Source organism: Xiphophorus maculatus, chromosome 5 (genome assembly GCF_002775205.1).
Source record: "Xiphophorus maculatus strain JP 163 A chromosome 5, X_maculatus-5.0-male, whole genome shotgun sequence".
Taxonomy (NCBI): domain Eukaryota; kingdom Metazoa; phylum Chordata; class Actinopteri; order Cyprinodontiformes; family Poeciliidae; genus Xiphophorus; species Xiphophorus maculatus.
In genome coordinates this window covers 26,462,525-26,484,639 of record NC_036447.1, presented here as the reverse complement: position 1 = coordinate 26,484,639, position 22,115 = coordinate 26,462,525, and the positions used below count along the sequence as shown (strand labels likewise).

The 22,115-nt window shown below is 38.5% G+C and overlaps 2 protein-coding genes across 7 annotated transcripts in view; both read right to left on the bottom strand.

Annotated features, from left to right (window-relative positions):
• Nucleotides 1-16,696, bottom strand: part of LOC106700010 (dynein heavy chain domain-containing protein 1-like) — a 31,258-nt gene extending 14,562 nt beyond the window's left edge. The window contains exons 1-27 of the mRNA XM_014473264.2: nt 16,296-16,696; nt 15,901-16,086; nt 15,611-15,814; nt 15,327-15,437; nt 15,029-15,185; nt 14,655-14,906; nt 13,396-13,536; nt 13,210-13,303; nt 12,554-12,678; nt 12,225-12,468; nt 11,662-11,819; nt 11,003-11,128; nt 10,572-10,848; nt 10,317-10,444; nt 9,493-9,691; nt 8,481-8,575; nt 8,109-8,337; nt 7,870-7,995; nt 7,685-7,779; nt 4,544-7,598; nt 4,341-4,449; nt 4,044-4,203; nt 3,656-3,935; nt 2,106-3,579; nt 780-879; nt 392-506; nt 81-267 (exon numbers count right to left, since the gene is read on the bottom strand). Coding sequence (XP_014328750.1) covers nt 81-267; nt 392-506; nt 780-879; nt 2,106-3,579; nt 3,656-3,935; nt 4,044-4,203; nt 4,341-4,449; nt 4,544-7,598; nt 7,685-7,779; nt 7,870-7,995; nt 8,109-8,337; nt 8,481-8,575; nt 9,493-9,691; nt 10,317-10,444; nt 10,572-10,848; nt 11,003-11,128; nt 11,662-11,819; nt 12,225-12,468; nt 12,554-12,678; nt 13,210-13,303; nt 13,396-13,536; nt 14,655-14,906; nt 15,029-15,185; nt 15,327-15,437; nt 15,611-15,814; nt 15,901-16,086; nt 16,296-16,636 — 8,768 coding nt within the window. The 5' untranslated portion in view covers nt 16,637-16,696. The remainder of the gene's footprint in view (nt 1-80; nt 268-391; nt 507-779; nt 880-2,105; nt 3,580-3,655; nt 3,936-4,043; nt 4,204-4,340; nt 4,450-4,543; nt 7,599-7,684; nt 7,780-7,869; nt 7,996-8,108; nt 8,338-8,480; nt 8,576-9,492; nt 9,692-10,316; nt 10,445-10,571; nt 10,849-11,002; nt 11,129-11,661; nt 11,820-12,224; nt 12,469-12,553; nt 12,679-13,209; nt 13,304-13,395; nt 13,537-14,654; nt 14,907-15,028; nt 15,186-15,326; nt 15,438-15,610; nt 15,815-15,900; nt 16,087-16,295) is intronic.
• LOC102234307 (extracellular serine/threonine protein kinase FAM20C-like) overlaps nt 1-22,115 on the bottom strand; it is a 43,387-nt gene that overhangs the window by 16,744 nt on the left and 4,528 nt on the right. For all 6 annotated transcript variants that reach the window (XM_023334278.1, XM_023334279.1, XM_023334280.1 and 3 more), the window contains 5 exons: nt 21,505-21,583; nt 20,702-20,794; nt 20,385-20,500; nt 20,005-20,185; nt 19,293-19,402 (listed from right to left, as the gene is read on the bottom strand). In XM_023334278.1, the coding sequence (XP_023190046.1) occupies nt 19,293-19,402; nt 20,005-20,185; nt 20,385-20,500; nt 20,702-20,794; nt 21,505-21,583 (579 nt within the window). The remainder of the gene's footprint in view (nt 1-19,292; nt 19,403-20,004; nt 20,186-20,384; nt 20,501-20,701; nt 20,795-21,504; nt 21,584-22,115) is intronic.

Below are 22,115 nucleotides of genomic sequence, written 5' to 3'. Positions count from 1 at the left end.
TGTCAATTCAGGTTTAACCTTAAAATGATTTTTAAAAAAAGAAGGGAAAAAAAGCTGCAACAATACAGCAGGACAGTTACCTGTCATGTTTGGTTTGCCATTTGCTGTACAGTTTGTTGTAAACGTGGGCAAAGCAGGCGATGAACTCCAAATAAGTCGTAGGGATCAACGGACGAGATTTATCAAAGATAGAAGAATGCTTAAATGAAGACTGGTGGATTCCTGCCATAGCCACAGACAAGGTATCCTCTGAGACCTCTGTGGGTGCTTTAAAAAAAAGAACAAACACAACCACATAAAACCAAAGAGTTAATGTTTCAGGGGCAAAAACAGGTACAAAAAAAAAACAAAACATGGTAAGGTTTAGATGAGTTCTATTGGCGAGACTCACTATTTAAAGGACACAATTTGAGGCTCTGAATAGCTAGTTCTGCCAAAGACTGACAGGACCATGTCTGGTAGACTTCCACACAGCAGCTGAGCTTCAGGGCCTTGGTCAATTGTGTCTAAAATGTAAAAGTATGCAGGAAGTAAAATATTGTTGCACAGAACATTAAATTTTTTTTGCCCGGGACGTTGGTTTTATCTTCCTAATGATTGCATGTACAGTAAATACAATAGATCTGACATCTTTAACCTTGACAATAAAGTTGCTGTTAAAATGTTTTAAAATAAGGTATGTATTTTGGATTGTTTATCTATAAAAGTGAACATAAAATATTTTTTTATTACAGCACAATACAAAATTTATTTGACACACTTAATATTTCAGCACTTACACTCCAGAGCTGTGTTTCTTTGTTTGCGGGTAAATCATTGACTTTTGCGAAAGACATCAACAGGAACACGTGGATGTTTTTGTAATCTTTACCAAAAGACCTTTGGTTCACAGAGAAAGACATAACACAGAGTTGAGAGTTCACACACAAAAACCAGCAAGCTTTGAACAATTCCATGCCATGTATTTGTATATACTTATATATATTCACAATGCCATAATGCGGTTTTAAAAATTTTTAAAATTAAAACAAAACAGAAACTCAGTTCAAAAGAGGTACATTTATCAGGCACTATGACATTACAACCAACTAAATATCTGTACATCATCCTATATGTTAAATGTTACAAAATACTATGCAGAAAGTGAATATTTTTCCTCTTAAAGTTGCAGTATATAGCCTTTATAAAAAAAAACTACTCATTTTCGTTCAAATTGTCATTATGTTATAACAGTATAATATGAGACAGATAATTTCTGGAAAAAAAAAATCAAGCTCCAGTGCCTTTTCCCAATGCTCCAAGTACTAACTGCAGAAATACACCAGTCAGTAAGAAACAACCAATCAGAGCCAGGAGGAGGGTTTCAGTGCTGTCATTCACTCTTGTTCTCACCCACTCCCTCTTGCTTCCTGCTATGCTACAGCTACTTCACCAAAACATAGTCTGCCTCGAATCCTAAGGCATGGCCACAGATGGTGGATAAACGGTTTTCCTTTAACAGGAAGTTGTTTCTCTACCAACAGCACATTTTTAGATGCGTACACGATGGTGATTGACAGCGGTAAGACACTCCTCCAGAATCTGATTGGTTGTTTTTGACTGGGAGCGGAGCATTTCTTTAGACAGCAATAGCAGTACTGGGAGGAGGTGGAGGACCTTGATTTTTTTCACAGATTATCTGTCTCATACCTTACTGTCATGACATAGTGACAGTTTAAATAAATATAGAAAAGGACATTTGTGTAAAAGTTACATACTGCAGCTTCAATTGGTGTGCTTGGAGCAGGAAAAAGAAGCATGCATGTTTTCCTCAAGTTTAAAAGGGGCTAATTTGTGATGACTAGACAACTGATACAAAGCATCCCTGAAAAGCTTTGGAAAAGCTGTCCTTCATGCCAAAAAGAGTTACTTTAGCTTAAGTTGCTAAATAAATTTGGGCTGCCGTTGACAAAAAAGTGTCAGGAAACAGTGCATCACAATGTCCTACCAAGATGCCCATTTTGGTCATAAAGATGCATATGTTTGGTGTGTTGCTGGACTTTATTCTTTGAACAAGTACTAGATTTTGCACAATGACTAAGTGATAAACTTTGTCTTCCACTTACTTTTCATTTATCCAACTTTCCATGCGGTATCGACTTAAGTATTTCAGAGAGGTCACTCTGAAAACATGAGTACTCAGTTTTTCTTCTTTGTAATCCACTGGGGAGGCCTTCTGTGCCATAAGCATCAGTATTTCTTCTCTCACAGCCGGACTGACGTTTTCATGGACCAGTATTATGGTATTAATGTCATTCAGTTTGGTTCTGTGCTTTGCTTCTTTTAGGATGTCATGGAACTGAGTCTCATTGCTAGAATCTAACTCTATTAACTCATAACCTGTGATGTAGGCAGCTAAACGTACAGCAGTTTTACGTCCCGTTTTTCTGTCTGAGCCGATCAGCACTCCATGGCCTCCAGGTAGAAGCAAAGCCCTGAGTATGTGTAGTAGCTGCATCATTCCCTGTGTGTGCAAAATGTACCTGTTTGTTATGCTATAGATATCATCGACTTCTCTATCAATGAGCGCTTGCAGCTTTTGCTGTAGTACATCAAAGTCATGCTGCTGATACGAGCTGCGTTTAATCTTTGGCTGATGCTTCACAGATTCTGTTGCAGGATAGAACTCAGGAGCACACACAAGCCTGGTCATTTCTTCTACGATGAGCTTCAACAACTCTGGTCCAACTGTGTAACTTTCAAGGCTTGTCTCCTCTGTGGAAAATGCTCTAGATTCTGCCTGGCCATTGTGAAGGTCTGACTGTCCACCTATACTCCTCTGATGAAATTGTGTAGAATCAACATTCTGACCTACTGTAAGTAATTGTTGTATATCTTCAACTTCCAAAATGTCCATCTGGGTTCCTTCCATAAACTCACGTCCATAGTGGATTAATGTTGTCTTGGCAACAAGTGTCAGAAAAGTATTCATCTCCTTCTCTGAGCAGAACCTGTCACCGAAGGTGCGTATGCACTCATGCATCCAGAGATGTATTATGCTAAGAATAGGTACTGAAGTACTTGATGCAAACGGTAGAAAACCTGAATGCTTTTTTCTGTCTTTCTGGGTTTTTGTGTTTAGAATGTCATGCTGCCACAAGTACATCCCTGAAAACACCTTCTGAATGTCATGGTAAGAGAATATAAAGAAGGGCCTCTTTCCAGTGGGATGAAAATGATCACATACAGCATTGTAAAGACTTATAGTTGCAGTGACTATACAGGTTGACATTTTCTCGACACAGCAATCTAGTGGCATTTCTCTAAGCCACCTTTTTAGAAATGCAGAATGGAAAGACAAAATAGCATCTTCAGAAAGGCTAGGCAGCACAAAGATGGAGAAGAGTCTTGAGAGTCGCAAAGATATTCCACTACTCTCACGATCACGATCACCCAGTCTGGAGATATTAGACGTAGTCAAATAGCTGACAGTTTCAGAATTCACAGTCTCAAGAAAGTAGGAGTCAAGTGTCACTATCTCTCCCTTTGACATACATTGACGAAGTGCCTCCAAGGCTGTTGATTCTCTCCCAGAAACATCTTTCAACAAAAATAAAACATATTAATTTCAAAAGCTTTTTATCTATGAAATGTAACAGTCATTATTTTTACTTACCACAGGGAGCATCATGCAAATCCTCCACAAACAAAAGGAGACTTGGAGGTTTTGCTGTTGAATACACATCTTTTCCGTACTTCTGTCTGCAGATATTTTTAAGTATGAGGCGCAGGTCTTTGTAGGTCAGGAGTGGACTTGCTGCAATGTTAATGTGTGGCAGGTCAAAACTTGACAAGCTGTTGCTCAGAGTAGTTCTCCCAGAACCCGGCTCTCCTGCAATCAACACTGGCTGGTTTGTCTCCAACATTGTGTCCACCAGATGCCAGTATGTCCAAAACTATTGTAATAAATTGGAAATAAGAATAGATAGATTCAAAGTCTAGAGGATGATAGCCTGAATGCTTTATTCATTTTCACAATTGTTGATTCAATATAAGGAACAAACCTTTGGAGTAACGGTATTTGTTGACAACATATCATTTGGATTCATTTTACTGTCTTTACTGAAAAAGTGTTCAAATAAACTTTCTAGCTCTGGCACTTGAATTTTGTACCTGGAATCAAACAGCACCTTGCGGGTTAACAAGTCAAATTTTGGCCAATGCCTGAAAAAAACAAAAACAAACAAAAAACAGAAAGGTTAAAAAAAGTTGTTACAAATATTAGAAGAGATACTCAGCAATGTAAAACTGCTCAACACACAAAGAACTACATTTCAAAGGCTCCATTAAGATTTGTGTACCTAAAGTGCAGATGTCCACCAAATGCCCAAACATAAGCCACCAAGAAAAAGTTTCTGAAGAGCAGCTCTTGCTCATTTTGAGCATTGCTGTTTGGGTCATCGGTTTCATCTAAAGTCACATGAGATAGACAGGTAAGTCACACAAAATGGAAACCAGCATGACTATCACAAGTGTATCAGCTCATCTTTAGTGATTAACACACCTGTTTTGTCTTTTTGGGGGTGCCTTACAAAATGTAGAAGAACAGCTCGCAGGATCCTAACAAAAGATGTGATTTCTTGAAGGCCATAATTTTCACATGATCCACTTTCAAAATTATTGACAGAAGTTAAACCATGTTGTCCAAGTAAACTCAATGTTTTGGAGAAAAGGTCTTGAGCCAGTCGTTTCCACATTTTCTGTACTCCTTCATCCAGTTTATACTCTTTTGAGATAGCATCCATTTCACTGTTCCATATGGACTTCCACACATCAGTGTGTTTGAAATAAACAAGGCCACACCGGGTCACAACAGAAGGGCTTGCATCACATAGGTCGGTCATCTCCAGCAGCAGACTGAATTGTGATGGAGATAAGATTGTTTCACCTGTTGACATACACAGATGTGGATCCTGGGGACTGCACAGTGTGGTTAAGTAATCTAACCAGCAAGGCTGACCTATAGGCTCTCCATCCAATACCAACCACTTTGCAAGTGATGTCTCTTCGCTGTCTATGTTATCCATAAAGATTTCAAGGCATGTTCGATCGTATCGTTCTGAATCTTTCAGAACTTTTGCAACAGCTCCATCTTTCCATCCTCTTTCTTCACAGAAACATCCAAATAGCTCACTGTGGGACATGGCATTTGGAAACAGGACCACAGTGTCAACATAGCACCATTTCAATGCAATGATCTGTGCTTCTCCATTTGAGGTACCTTTGCTGTTTATACTTGTGCTTGCCAGTCTACTTAATGCCCCAGCCAGAATACTGTAACAAGTAGTTTTTCCACTACCTGATGGGCCAATAAGAATGACTGTTTGAGAGAACTTCAGGGTCTGGTATAGAGTAAGGGTTTGCTTTATTATTTCCTTGTCACAACAGAGGTGAACTTCTTGCAGCTCTTCAACAACTGCATCTTGAAGTTGTTTTTTCTCTCTTTCTTGAATAAATTTTTGAAAATCTGGAAACTGAACTGCTAAAGGGAATGTGTCCTTGAGAATAGTGTAGAACTGGGAGGCTTTTCTGTGCTCCGGTGTCAAAACAGAAAGAATAGCTTTGACAATCGCTGTTTCCTCCATCAAAGCCTGTAGAGTGCACAACAGAGCCTTGCGTAGCTGTGGAAGCTTTGTAGTTTCTTTTTTTTCCACTGACAAAGGATCACTCTCTTCAGCATCACTTACTTGATCCCGAATGGAAATTTCTCGCTGCCTTACAGCATGGTGTAAGTATATTTCTGAGGCAGAGATGAGCTTTTGCAAGACAACAAGAAAACAGCTTTGATTGTCATTGAATAAATCAGGGAGGCATTCAGAATCTTTAATCAGGGTGATCAGGCACAACAGACGATGGCTTAAAGACAATGCATCTAAGAATCCAATGGAAGCCAGCGTCACTTCAGCAACAATTCTGTAATCAGGGTGTGCTAATGAAACAGGCCTGGCAGCAAATCGCAGGCAATCTGGAATCTTTGATGCATATTGATTAGATGAGGTAAGAACACATCCAAAGCTTGTGTTGAAAAACAGTATTTTCCCTAAAAGCTCAGAATGGTATTCTGGATCTAACGTCTCAATGCAACCTGTGTTTCTGGGTGCAGTTTCACACTTTTTTGTCAGCTTTTGATTCCTTTTTTTCTGTACAGCCACATAGCAGTGGTGTATGTCACTGAGAAGTTGTTGTAGCACTGTCAGGACACCTTGTGATAGTAAGTCCACAGATTCCAACAAAAGCCACGCTCCTGCCTGAATGGCACCCACCAACATTCGTTGAACAACACCAGATGCTGTGCTTGGAGAGCACTCTTTAACCACAACCAGCTGTCCAAGAGCTTTTCCTAGCTGGATTACAGTGTTTGTTCTCCCAGACATTGAAAGTCCACCCATAAATCCAGACCTGTACCTCATCAAAGCAAGAACAAGCCCCAGTGTTGCCTTGTCTGTGGTGGGAGTATGCACCAACAACCAGTCATGTGGTCCATAATACTCAAAGCCGTACTGGAAATGGTGACCCAAAATATCCACATAACATGATGGATTATCACTGCAATCCAGACTCTCATTTTCTGTGTTGATATGATACTTCATCATGCTTAGCCACTCAAAAGATGACTCGGGTACCCCTGGTAGGTCTATGAGTCGAGACAGCTGCTGTCCATGATTCATTGCAAGTTGCACCAAGGCCCGCAAACACATCATTGCATATTTGGAAATCAAAGATTTATTTTCAGAGCCCAGGACTCTATTCCTGATAACATTGCAAAGGATTGTCAGTTTTAAATTGTTCTTTGTCTTGATCTCGTTCAACGCTTCTGGACTTCCTTCCTGGAAAGCCTTGAGAACACATCCGTAGCAGAATGCCTCCTCTACCACAAGCAGACATTGAAGTGGAAAATCCAGAAACAAATCTAACAATGGGTGTGCATCTTTCATCTCGTCTGCATTGCCCGACTCAGAGTCAGCCACTTTACTGACATACATTATCTCTTGACCGACCGGCTCAAGCTGTCTTCTCAGCACTAGGCACTGTTTTATGAGTTTTACCATTGACAATTTCAAATGTTTTTCAAATTCACATAGCCAAAACACGATGTCACGGCTCGATTCCAGAGGAGGCTGAAAAGCAATGTGTTCCCGGAGGCTGCCAAAAACACCCAGAACTTTGGGATTTTCAGATAAAAGCCCAGAGTCCTCCAAAATGCTTGCATGTGACAATCCTTTAAGATCCACTTCAAGCGAATGTACACCTTTGAAGCATTTGCGCAAAAAGAATTGCTGTTTCAATACCAAAGGGTGAAAAGAGAGTAGCTGCATTATCTCACTCTTGCTCAAAAAGTACAGTCTTGGAAACCGCTCACGAAAGTTCTGAAAAAGTTTCTCCATCCGGTTGGAAATATCTTCCATTGTAAACAAACCATCCATGAGGGTCTTGCAAAAGCTTTCACCATAATATCTGCGATTTTGTTCAGAGCTCAGAAATGTCCACACGTGAGGGTCGGTTGAGATTGATTGCATTATTTTTTTAAAAGCTTCATCAACTGGTTGAAAATGCTTCAGCTGAAAAAAAAATTCCACATGAAAATATTTAGTTACAAAGCTTTTAAAATGAGACATGTTCAACTTGTGTACGCATTAGAACTTACCAGATCTACTCGGTCACAATTTGATGTTTCTATTAATGTCTTTGTCAGGAAGACCCAAATCTGCTGAAATCTTTCAAATAAATCAAGCAGCTTATCTATAAATGATGAGAAAAAAGGCAGTTTATTTTAAAGAGCTGAAGACAAACAGAAAATCTTTTAAAATTCTTTCTTAATCACTACTTCACCAAGAAATTTGAGAGACTCGGCCAATTTTCTCAACTGCAGCCTGAACTCAACACTGTGTGGGGACTTCATCATAGTGGAAAGTGTTATCAAATCCTTCTGTATGTCAGTAAAGTATGTTTCTAGGCCTTAGAGAGAAAGTAGGAGAATATTGCTGTAACGTAAACTCCTGAGGTATAGAAGCAGTGAAATCAAAGTCTTCATGTGAAATACCGAAATGGTGAAATTTATTTGGCCATACCAACAATGGAGAATCTGGTACCATTACAGAAGCATTGCTGGGTGGTTTTAACAGTTAACCGGATGGATCCTATGAACATCTCTTCTGCCTCGAAGCTTCTTGAAGTCCGACAATGACGGCAAGTAGGGAGAACCAACTCATGTAGCTGAAAGAGTCTCTGTTTCCATTGTGAACAAAGCATTTGGAGACCCTTCTCCAAGTCTCTCTCTATTTGTGCGTCCCTGCATGTCTGATAATAGTTAAAAAAAAAAAAAGAGGATGGTTTACATTAAGTAATTATTAAGCCTGATTTCCAAAACATGTTATCTTGTCCGTTGTTGCCATGCAATCACTACTGTACCAGACTGCATATAATCTGAAATATTTACTTGCCTTTTCTAAAAGTGTTTGGTGGGTTTCAGAGACAAAAAAAGACATGAATGTACCGACAGTCAGGTTGTTCTCCTGAACATCAAGGAGGCCCATGTCTGTGTGACAAAAATTTTTTTTATGAATATTTCATATTACTCTTGGAATCATATATACCTTGTAAAAGTATTTACATCCCTTAAACAATTCCACATTTTGCCAAATACAAATTCTTGTGTATTTTACAGCGGTTATGTGTTACAGACCAAAACAAAGTAGTACTTAACTGTAAAGTGGGGAAAAATGATGCAGCGTTTTCTAAATTAACAAATAAAAACCTTAGAGATATGGTGTTTATTAAAATGACTCATATAACCTCTCGTAAAAATGAATGCAACCTTAAAATAAAATCATAAAAATGAGTAAATAATAATGTTCGAAAACAAACAGCAAAAAGAAAGCCATTGTTAAAATAAAGAAACAAAAGAGTCCTTCTGATGGAGAAGGACAAGCCTTGCAGAAGTCAAAATAGCCTCAATGTAGAACAATTCCTTCAGCAGGAAAATGAACCTAAACATACAGTCAAAATACAATGGAGTAGTATAGATCAAAGCATATTTTGTGTTGGAATGGAAAAGTCAAAGATTGTATCTAAATCCAGAGGATGTGAGACAATTCTTCAAACTTGCCCTAGAGAGGTTGTCCATTTAATATGGCTAGCTTGAAAAGTCAGAAGGGCAAATGTTGGTGATTTTACAAAGTATTGACCAAGGGTGTTTAATATGGACCCATGGTACATTTTTCTCAATTTCAATAAGCAAAGAATGCTGAAAACTACATATTCTTGTTTTTCCACTTCACAATTATGCGCAACTTAGTGTTATTCTGTTATATTAAGTCCCCCCCAAAATCAATTATCGTAGTAGGAAAAAGCAATAGTGAGCAGTGAAAAAATTCACATGAAATTATTATTTTTGCAAAGCACTGTATAAGATGTGGTGCATGTGGTAAAACATACATAAACAAAGTCACTAACCTTGGAGAAGAATTTTCCAGTGTTTCTCCTTAAGCATGGACTTCTTCAGATTTGCCAAGACCTCAGCCTGGTGGCTTAGCTTTTTCAAGATTCTTGAAGTTTCTTCCAGCACTGCATCATCAGCAGGGATGATACTGGTCAAAGATAGTGCTTGGTTTTTCCAAAGGATAATTTTCTCCATAGCTTGTGGCACTGAAACCTAACAATGAAAACAAACCAGGAGATAAATGAAGCATCATAGAATAATAAGGATTTCTAGAGTACAGGTAGGGATGGAGTTAAAAGTTTTATATTTTGTAGTACTGTTGTGATAATAATGAAACTAGCAATAAGAACTATTTATTACTTCTTTTTTAGGTAACTGTAAGGCTGTGACTGCATGGCACAGCAGTCACAGCCCCACAACAACAAATACTGCTCTTAAGAAACATACCCATTTGTAATACACTTCTTTAGGATACCAAGCACGTATAGAAGTTTGATTTGTGTCATTAAACTGCGCACGGTAGCTGCATTTAATCATATTTTCTAATTTATCAGTACCTATTGATACTCTCATAGAAAAAATTACTCAAATTCCTAAAATAATGCTTTACAACAGGCCTAAACTAGGTCGGATGACGATCACACGTTATTTGTTGTAGGTTTATTCAAGTTATTTAAGCTCCAAAGAAATTAACAGATGCCAGAAAAAAATCACAAATTCACTTAAGTCTGAAGGACATTCCAATTTACTTAAGGAGTAGATCAAATAAAAAAATTTATATTGTAGCTATTTCATTTTCTCTGGTAATAAGGTAAAAATGAATGACTTGACAGGTTACATCACTGAGTTTTAGTAGATTCCACTCTTCCATCCACGTAGTGCACTCAGCTTTAAGTTGCCACAGCTCTCCACGGGCGAGGATTTTCTTAACATCTACTGCCAGACTAGCTAGATCCAGTTGCTGCTCTAATGGGACGCACAAAGAGTCAGAGGTTTGGTAACTTGATAACATCTATTTCTCAATTAGTTGAGTAACTATTAAAGATGCCTATTTTTTTTTTTTCTCATACAAAATATTTTTATCTAGACTCACCTTGCATGGTTTGACTGCAATTACTAAGCTCCTCCAGTTTGGTCCTGAGTGTTTGCACACGTGTACCCATGTATTTTAGTTTACACACCATCTCGTTGGCATTCTGGCTCGGGTCAAGGAAAGGCCCAGAGGTGGCCTTAAGGACTATATTTCTAAGGTCATATGACAAATATGAAAACATTGTGCCCAGTGCATTGGTCACAGTGGGAAGGCTTTGGGACACAAGGGCATCAGCCTGTTTCAGATGGGCAATAAAATTATCCCACATCCTCATCACCTAAATATAAGAACACAAACGGATGCAAATGAAAAAGTAATATTTTCGAGATCTGACCGAACGTTGCAAGTTTTCAAGTTTATGCACATAAAAGGAGAGCATGTCTATAAAGTGTCTTATTTATGGCATAATTTTCACATCTCTGTCAGCTAACCTTCTCTTCCAAAGCCAGTTCCTCCTCAGTCATCTTCCTATAGATCATGCAAATTGTGTCACGGAGAGAGAGAATGTATTCCAAACGCCTCTGCATGTCAGCCAACATCTTCTCCAACTCCCTGACCTGCACAGGGGCAACAAATAACCTGTTTATCCAACATATTTTAAAGTATCACAACCCTCTACCACTTCCACTGCCAATTAGAGATGCCGGTTGATAGAAAGATGTTAAAATAAATGTTGCACAAAGATCAAATCCTTGAAATGAAAAACTTTTAAAAATAGAACAAAGATGTATAGAGACATTGTTTTGTATTTCAATATGAAACAGCAGTGAAAGTGTAAAAAAAAAAAGATGGCCTAAAATCGCACTTATTGTTCATAAACCTTTCTTTTAAGTGTAAAACAAACAAAATTGTCTTTAATTTAGAGACTTAAACAGACTTATAGGGCATCCTGGCAACCTATCTTTGGTCATTTTAAGTCACCTAAAACAAGAGAAGTTTGGTCTGATTTTACGTCCCACAGTGAGAAAAAAAATCTGTATTGGGTGTACGCAAGTATCAGGTTTTAACTGCATTTCACGTTGATATAACCATTATTTTCAAATGTTGTCCTCTTTTGTGTAAACGTCTTATTTTGAAAAAGTTTCTTTACCGTAAAGACGAATTGAGAGAAGTCATTCACATCATCTGGTTTTGTTCTGAGTTCAGCAGTCATCCTCTCCAACTCCTTTATGAGGGTTTCTGACTGCCTCTTCATCTGGTCAACAAGCAAGCTTTGCACTTCCTCCTTAATGATGCCAAGCACCTCCACTGATGAAACAACAGGAAAGAGAGGAAGAGGATTCATCATGAGACACAAAGTACATTTCTCAAACAGTACAGACATTAGCAAACCTTTCATGAAGCTTAAAGAGCATCTTGGTGGTTTGTACGTTATGTTCTGTTAACAGTGTGCAATTTTTGCGACAAATCTAGTTTAATGTATTGTTTGACGCAGATACAGCACACAAATTTGCAAAATTAAATCAATTAAAAGGTTTTCAAATGTATTCACTGCTCTCTTTTTTTCTTTTGCAGTTTTCAGTGTTTTACATTACTTAACATTTGGAAAAGTTTCCAAAACCCCAGAATATTAATATCTGACTTTCAGTTTATGAAACCACAAGTTGCAGTTTGAGAAAAGGAAGCTTTTGTTTTTGCACAGGGGACACATACTTAGAGTTTGCTTTGTACTGGTAGAATGGATGACGATCAGATTGTTGGATGTGCGGCTTGATGGGGTCACTGTCTGGACTCTCTGAGCCCAGCAGTGCAGCTGCTTAATGAGCTCCTCATACACAGACGCAGGCTGATCCTTAATGGTTTCCAGTAAGGCTGAACTCCACTGACTGACAAACAAATGGATGTTCTTCAACCATGAGTAATTCGCATAGAGCTGTTCTATTTCTAGTTCGGAGTCCTGTCCGAAGAGACATGAAAAGATATGAACAGACTACTAATATTTAAGATCAGTGTCTAGTGATTGTAAAAACAGATACTTTTACCTTGATGATCTTGGCATGCTCAGTATCAACTTGCTTTGTAACATCATTGATGTTGACGTACCACTCTAGCCGGGCTTTGGAAAGAGGATAGTCATTCACCTTTTTGCCTTCCACCATCAAAGAAGCTGAATGAGAAAGGTTGGTTAATCAATCACTGCAACTGCGTTTGCTTCTGGAGAACAATAAAAACTTGTCTTTCTTACAAAATTGCAACTCTAAGCTACGGAAGCTGAGAGCGGACATCTTTTGCACATACTTTTTCCAGATGGTTTTCTGGAGATAAATTCATTCGCCAGTGGTTTTCTCAAGATAACGAGTTATCCCGATGGTTTCCTCAAGATGAGTATTTTTCACGATGGTTCTCTCAAGATAACGAGTTAATTTCACAATGTTTTTATTGAGATAGTGAGTTCATTTCCCGATGGTTTTCTCAAATTAACAAGTTAATCGAGGAGCGTGTTAAACCTGAATCCATCCTTCAATTTCATGCCACTGGTGATAGGTTTACTTGAAAAAAACCATCAGGAAATTAAGTCATCTCAAGAAAACCAAGGGAAAATAAGTATATGTAGAGCATGTCTGCTGTTGGCTTCCATATAAAGCAACTGATGTTACTACAACACAACATTAATAGAAACAAAAAGAAATGACCGTACCTGTCGCAGTAGAATATTCATCAGAGGTTAAATCCTGATCCGAGTCGCAGTCTTTGCTGCTAGTCTCCAGGAAGAATCCTAAATCGTCACATAACTGTCAGGGATGAAAAGAGTTGATGTCCATACAATACATATTCTAATTTAAATATCATAAAATTTGTTTTAAAAAAATAAATGCTTATCTACCTGAACAATGGTGTCAGCCCTCAGGAAGGAATTGGTCAGTGCTTTGTGAAACTCAGAGATTGGTGGGTCAGTGCTTAACTGACTATTGGCACTGAAACGCAATTCAGTGTAGAAGACACTGCGCCGCTGAGATGAAACTTTCTGAGAAACGCATAATACAATAAACATCAGCGTACCAACTCCTAAAAGATGAGTTTCATAATAGCTTTGTGTCCCCATTTATGTTAACAGGAAAAAAATGTGTCTTAGTTCTGAAAATAACTTTTAGAGAAGAGAACGTGAAAGTGACTGGTGACTGGTTTTTGCCCAGTGTTAATTCCAAATGAAACTGATGTGTAATTCTGCTTTCCACAAAGGCCAGATTTGGGTAGTGCACTACAAAAACCTGTCCTACTAACATGTTACCCCACCTAAGCAGTGGATCTCTGCAACTGGTTGTGCCAAACTCTATAAACAAGAGTATATGCAGGTTTCAGAAAGTCAAACTTAAGGCCATTTTAATGCCATCATGAATAAAATTTAAGACTGAAAAAACTATAAATAAATGGAATATTAGAGGGATCCCCCTCTATTACCATCATCCATAGCAAAAACGATGAGATTTCTGGGCTCTGTTTGAAGCTCTTGGCAGTGGCTTTGCGCTTCTCACACTGCAAATGGCTCTCTGCAACCTTAACACCGATAGCGCCAAGCTTTTTTTTTTTCCAGAGGACGCCAAGTGTCATAATGGTAGGCAAACGAAGTGAGTCAACAGAGGGGAAAAAATGCCATCCATGATTTAAAAAAAAAAAAAAAAAAAGTAGCTAGCAAGCACATATTAGTAATAACCATTAGCTTAACCGTCTTGACTTTAAAATTTAGGACCTGTGTTAACGTATTTAAGCCACACATATATATTTTTAAATGAATCTAAGATATTTTAAGACCTTATTTTTATATACATGAATTTAAGACTTTTTAGGGAACAGACACCTGATAATTTGATGAGTTAAACAGTATTCTTTGAGATATTCAAAACTCGGAATACCTTTTTATAGCCTGGCCTAACTTGAAACTGCTCCACAACTTTATCATTGCTCTGTTCATTGGCATTCATAATGCTGTTAGTCCATTAACTTTCTCAAACAAATGCAGTGACTGAATACATTTGCATACTCTCTTTCTACGTTAAAGTTTAAACTTTAACTTCATGCCATATAAAAACATTTGCGCTACATAAACACATTTGCAGTACACTTTGTTTTATACTCTCTTCATACCTTAAAGAATTTGAGAAAAGAATTGGCATCTTGCTGAACGACAGTAGCAAGATTCTGCATGATGATGTGATGGACCAACAACGCAAAGTTTCCCAGTTTCTTCAAAATGCTTTCCGCCTCGGCCAGCTGTTTCTTTATGCTTTGTCGGCGGGCCAAGAGCTGGTAAATGGCTTCAGAAGAATTCTTGATCTTTTTGGAAAGTTTTAGTTGAATCTGGAGCGCCGTGTGATTTTCATAAGACTCATCTTTTACCTGAAGATAAAAGTTTCATCAAAGAGAATTAGACGTTTTTTTAATTAATAAAACAAAAGTAATACTTTTGCTGAGCCAAAAACTGCATCTTTTTTAGATGTCTTTCTGAGACAAAGACATACCGAATTCATAAGCGCAGCCTGATATTTGGATAACCTCTGTAGAGTCAGAAAACACTCATTGTTTTTCGTCATCAGTACTTTCTTGAATTCTAGCAATGAAAAGCTTTTAGATTCATCCAAAGGCATCCAGTTTATTCCTTGTAGCTCCTCAATTACTCTGTAGGCACAAGGAGTACAAAAGTGGCTTAAAAGTCCAATTTTGTTTGCTTCATCTAAGCGTTTAAGACAGTTTGCATTCAACACAAATGTTCCTGTATTATTTAGATCACTATCCAAACTGAAGTTACTCCTAACTTACCCAGATAACAGATGTAGAGCAGTTCTGAACTGAGGTACAGCTAAAAGAAGCAGGTCCTGAAGCTCGTCGCACTTGCGCCGAAAATGTATCCTGCGTACCGTCTTATGCCAGCTGCCACACGCAGCCAAGAGAAGATGAAAAGAAATACATATAAGCAACGTTGCACATTATAGCCCAGCGGGGAGAAATAGGGGTTTTTAAAAATCGGCTGTCGGTGATTGGCCAGGAAGCTACGATTGGTGCACCCCCAGTAAGACAGACAAATTATTGTAGAAGCACTTTACCTGGAAAAAGTTTTGTTCATTCTGAAGTTTCTGAAAAAACTGATTCTCTGCAAAGTCGTCCATAGCACGTACTCTCTGTACCAATCTCCAAGACTGACAGCTCCACCAAATCCTGTCGCCGTCACGTGAACCACAGAATTAGGGCAGAAGACGTAGTAGTCCGTTCCAGCATCTGTGGCTGGGACCACTTGCAGATCATAAGGCCTACAAATCAAAATTACACTTACACACTCATTTACATTTTAACATTCAGCATTCAATCAACAAAAGGAATCAAGTGCCAGTTCTACCTGTATGTATCCTCATGCACTTCCTTCAGGTAAAACAGTTCATCCAGGCCTTTCCTTTCTGCAAACAAATGAAAAACCTCTATGCCACTCATAGAGTATTCAATTTGTTTACTTCCTTTTGCACTTTTCATTTTTCTTCTGCCCTTCCCCTCTGACGCATCTATCGATTCATAATACCCTGCAAGACTGAAGCAACAAAGAAGAATCAACAAACGAGAAACTCCTTTAGGACTCAAAGGGAAAAACTTGACCTTTTGAGATTGGTCAGATTTTCATGAAAGGATTTCAGTTAGCAATATAACCTTCTGTTTAGCATTACGCCGTTGAAGCTCAGCGTTTGGAAACAAAAATGCTATTTCATTTTTTCTTTTTCTTTAACTACCAAACAATATTACCTCTCTGCTTTCAGCTGAGCGATTCTAGTGGGGGTGTGAGCTCTTAAGGCAAGGGTCACTGGTCGAAGTCCTTCAGCCCATTTTGCCTCCGCTATGGCTCTCTGTGAACCAGCATGACCGATGAGATGAGGTGGTTTCCACAACGGCTCGGGTTTGTTAGATGGAAGGTCTTCAGTGAAAGATGTAAAACTGAAAAGGTCCTTTGACCCAGAGGATGTTGGGAAGCATTTCTCAGAGAACAGAGGCAGTAAAGTTCTTTCAGGGGAGTGGGCCTTTTTCTTAACTGTGGGTCCACACTTTGATTTGTCACTATGACACATCGGAGAAGAGCCAGCAAACATGCTGCTGATTTGTTTGTGTACACCACTAGCCGGTGTGAGAATAACAAAATAGACACTGCATTGCAACAGTCAGTTTCTGTAGGGAATTAAAGAAATGAGAAAAGGTTACAGCCATGCTGTATCATGCAGTAGTCATACATAGCATCGCAGATGAAGTTGAAAGAAAAGTACACATGATTTTCAATATTTTTAGCAAATGCAAATCTGAAAAGTTTGTACTTGGTTGCCTTGAATCAATACTTTGTATTATTGCCATTTGCAGCTGCAGGTGTTTTAGGGCATCTTTTCACACTAAAATCCCTGCTAATTTATGCTTTCAAACAAGCTCAAGCTTTAATCAGATTGGATGGAAAGTGTGTGTAAACGCAAATTTCAAGTCTTGTGCCATTCCAACATATGAATTATGCTTCTAGTCCAACTTTTGCTGCTCCGGCTTTATGTTTAATATTTCTATTCTGTCAGGAGGTGAACCTACACCCTCATACATCTGTGTATTTTTAAAAGCTTGGGATATTTTTTTTTTCATTCTCTAACAAATGGACTCTGTTTATTCATTAGTTGACCTCTGAAGGTAGTTGACAATACTACCTTCAGAGGTAGTAAGGTATATCTCCCAAAATCTTTTAGGATATATTAAAAGATACCGAACCATTTCCACATCACACTTTCCAGATTGTTATTTGGAAGAAATTGTAAAAAGCACGTATCCTTTCTCTACTTCATGTTAGTGCACCACATAATATCACAGAAAAATACATAAACGTTTGTGGCAAAGTGTGAAAAAGTTCAGAGTGAAAATTTTGTTGGCACTGTAGCTTTAAAGCTTTAAATTAAATATACAGTAAACTAAGCAAGATAACAATGAATGTAATATTTAAACAAATAATGGCAGTTTGGTTAAATTATTGACAAGCATTAACTACCCTGTAGTCGTAGCACAACACCTGTGCTACGACTACATTTAGTTTCTTCCACTAAATTCAACAGGTTTTTTTCAGTAGTTTACAGTAGTTTTGTCTGTTGCCCATCACTACTGCGTGACAAAATTTACCATGCTAAGCTAAATGTGAGTTTTGTTAGCTAACTATGCTAGCATTTCGACGACAGACGACGACTCGCAGAAAAAAATTATAATAAAAAAGCTTCCTCAATTATGAGTGTCTGCAAATGAAAAAAATAAAATAAAATAAAGTGCCAATTATAAACTTGAACGGTTACTTGAAACATAACGCGCTCTCGCTAACAAATTACAAATAAATAAATGAAAAAGACACTTTAGCAACTTTCTTTCTTACCTGCGCAGGGAAAAGTTGTGAGGGAACCACGGCGACGAGCTCGTTGTTATGGCAACGCGCAGTGAACTCTGTTGACGGGAGGTTGTCAGGCGTTGAAGGTTGAGTGAAAACAGGCCTGTAGCCTTCATTTTTTAAAAATAAAATCTCGTTTCATCCCTTGTTCGAAAAGTTCCTTATGCTCTTGTTGGAATTTTAATACATTTGCTCATACAGTTGGAGTGTACTTGCTTTCGGAAACCGTTCTCCGTTTATAGTGATTTACGTTTTACTGCGACAGCCAAGACGCTGATCAATAAAGTTTTGAGAAAATTTTTTTTAGACAATCCTTGGAAAACAAGTCCCACTCATTATCATAATCCTTTTATCATAAGAAACGTGTGAGAAGAAAATAAAAAGTTGATTTTACATGATATTTTACATGTTTAAAAAAATATACATAAAGGATGAGTTTTTTTTTTTTTTTAATTAGGACATGTATATTTATGTATTTATTTATATTCAGTCATGAATTACTTACATCACTCTTAGGTATATTTTACACATTTTATCTCTTATGGTTACATTTGTATTATTAATATTTAACACCTTGGATGGAGTAGCTTGTCAACTGATAAGCAATTTCCCCTCAGAGATCAGTAAAGTATATCCTACTTTATTTTGGTGAACTTCAGGGAGGTATGGAGCAATAATGGAAAGTTGCTAAGAACAGACTCTACCTAAACTCTACAGAAATTGAATGCTTAATGCATTGAATTAAGCATTCAATTGAATGCATTTTTTTTCTTCACATTGCTATATTCATTTAGTTTTGCACTGTTGCTTACAAAGCTGAAATGTACACACAGCTTTTCATCACGGCTCCACGACTCCATGAAGTTCTCAAAACTCTAACAGACTCGTATAAAAAGCTTTAAATGTTTTGATGTCATCTGTCTAGACAGCATTCAGTTCAAGTCTGTTTGTCACCTTGAGTCTTTCTTTTTTATTACAGTGACTGTAAAAAGCAATTTTCAATCTGAGGCCTGCGCTAATATCACAGCAGAGTTCTCTCAGTCTTGCTGCAGATCTGGGCAACGACAGGGACACTTATTTTTATTTGTGTATGTGTTACCTCACACTTGCTCAGCAGACAGGGTCGCTGCAAAGCCGATGACCCAATGCCACGGACTGGGCTTCTAACATTTTCTAACTGACATTAAAAGTGATTTAGCTCCTTTCTATCTTTAGTAAAAATACTAAGTAACTAGAATGCTGAATTAAAGTTTTCTGACAGGTTCTGATGAGTTGGTTGTGACTGGATGGGATATGAACAAACTGAATTAAACTGTAGTGTAAAGCAGCTCTGTCCTGAATAAACATACTCATCAAGAAATCCAACACGACCAAATCTATGAAGTCCACCAGTCTTGTGCCTTTGTCATACGGAGGGGTCTTCTTCACGTTCACGCAGTAATTAGGATCCGTTTCCCATCTGAAACACACGGAAAGTCATATTTTCTAAAAAAACAAAAAAAACAATACTCCCTAAGCACTAGGGCAATCGCAGGACAATTCTGAAAGAAAGAAAAACTCTGAGTTTAATCCCAAAGGATATTTTTACATTAATCTTAAAAAAAAATCTAAATTTCGGATTTTCAAAAATGAAAAATGTCAGACCTTTGGATCTCGGAAAATTTCCAAAAGTTGATTTTTTTTTTTTTTTTTTTAACTCTTGAAACTCAGAAACAACCAAGTTTTGTTCTAGAAAATGTCTGAGATTAATCTCAAAACTTCAGAGTTTTTTTTCTAGTAAATTTTCATGCGCAGAAAATTTTCTCCTGTTTTATGGACATTTTTTAAATTTACACTCAGAAACGCCCTTCTTTTTGTCCAGAACATTTCTGACATTAATCTCAATTATTTATTTTTTTGTCAGAAATTTACTCCTTCTCTTTTCCTACCTACAACACGCCATCTTGTAAATTGATATGTTTCCAAAACAAACACACTCGCTGACTGGCTGAAATCTCAATCCATTTGGTATGATTTGAAGTTCCTCATCGTAAACAGCTCGACGCTTCCGGGTCTACTTACTGCGCCAGCTTGCTGCGGCTGTAGGAGCGTCTCCATGGAGACCTCCAGCTCCTGCGTTTGGCCAGCGACAGGTCTGGCAGCATCACGGCCAGCGAGGCCTCCAGGTCCTGGGGGGTCCCACACACCGCGTGCTCCGTGGAGCAGTAGTAGGAACACTGGCCATAGAAGCACACATTGCCCACTAGAGGGAGAAAGAAGCGCACAGATAAGAAAAATAGAGGTCGGTGATGAAAAAGAGACACCAATGTCAAAGCGAGTTCAAAAAAAAAAAGAAGAAGAAGAAGAGAGAACTCGCGTGGTTGAAATTAACTTGTTTATATTCAGAATTTCAAAGGCCTCGCAAGCGGGGCTGCATGAATAATTGAGGAGTGTGTGTGTACCGGGGGAATTAAAGAAGGTTTTAGCCAATTTGCGGTCAGTTGTGACATCTTTGATCTCCTTCACCACGTCCACCAGCCTCCCGACGGCAGGAGGGACTCTCCGGTAGCCCAGGATCCTGCAGCGAGATGAAGGGGAGACGAGAAGAAAGACGAGTGCAGAGAGGAGAGGCAGAAGAAGACGGCGGGGAGAAAGATCTGAGACGCGGCGTTGCGTAACAGGCGTTCATTAAAGCCAATGCATCACGTCGCCGTTTAATTGACAACGCTCGCCGTGGCAGCGGGGCGGATTTATGGGCTTTAATAAAGCCATTCTCTACCTGTCCAGGTGAAAGGCGGCAATTTCCGCGTTGTGTCGCTCAAAGTCGGAGAAGTAGTAAAGGTTGTAGTTGGTCTCTTCGTCTCTCTCCTGTCTGTTCGGGAAAAGAAGAATTCATTTATGCAGGTTCTAGTAAATTCTACTCAATTCTTCTGGTTCTGTTTGACAGAATGTGTCTAATCCAATAATTTGGATCCAACCCCTTAAGATAGGTAACACTCTGCCACCTGGGCAGTCACAGTCTGTGGCCTTAGAGTGCAACATCATTTGTCTCTCTTTGTATCTTTAAGGATTTCCTGTTGAGTTTGTGCCAGGAGAACTTACATTTTTGAAATATATTTTATCGCCATATATTCTAGGGCTGCACCGATTGCAGTTTTCCTACCTGCTGATACCGAGTTTTGTTTTTTTTTTGTCTGAAATGTCACTGGAAATACTTGTATATATTTACTTTCTAGGAGTGCCAATAAGTGTGAAGGGGTCGCCCCCCATGACATTTCCTCTGTCCAGCAGTTTTCCTACAGCTTTTTTTTGTGTTATTATTATTATTATTATTATTCAGTTTTTTTCTTTTCCATTCTTTATTTGCTTATTCTGTCTTTGGAATGCAGTACACTGCAGCTGCATCACCTCCCTCTGGGGAATGAATAATACATGAAATTGGATTTTCTTCCAACAATGCTCTTCCTTAAATCTGGTGTTTATTTACTGGAGCCATTTCAAGAAGATTACATTTAGTGCAGGCTTTGCTAAATGGTCAATGTGTTTTTTTGTTGTTTTTTTTTCCCTCCTTCTCCAACTCACTTCTTGGGCTTGAACAGAGCTTGTCCGTAGTTGGGAAACGACATCACCAGCTTCAGTTGCGTCCCCCCTGACTTCTGCACTGAAAAACAAGCACAGAGAGCGTTACCATCGCAACACACACACACACACACACACACACACACGCCGACACACAGGTTAGCAATTCAGCACACCATTTCATACACGTTGCCTTCAACATATAAATGTATCTTTATTTACATTCCATCGTAGTTCTGAATGTATTAATCTCCATCCATCTTCCTATCACCCGCATCCACACTGCATGATGCATCATGCAGTTTTTTTTTTTTTACATTTTGCATGGAGCTCAAAGACTTTTGCTTTTGCAAGCCATTCCATAAACACTTGTAAGATTGTCAAAGCTTTTTTTTCTACTGTAGCAATGCTTATGCAGAGGATAATTCCAGCTACCTTTTAAGAAACACTCTGGTCCAGGTCTGGATTTCGTGGTTAACCTTCGAAAGGGTTCAGCCAAATAATAACAATAAAAACTTCAACAGTGAAGAAACTCACATGACTCGCATGGAGAAGTTTGCTGCAAAGCCAGCAACTCGTGCATTCCTGGCGATCATCTGCTGAACCCTCTTCCA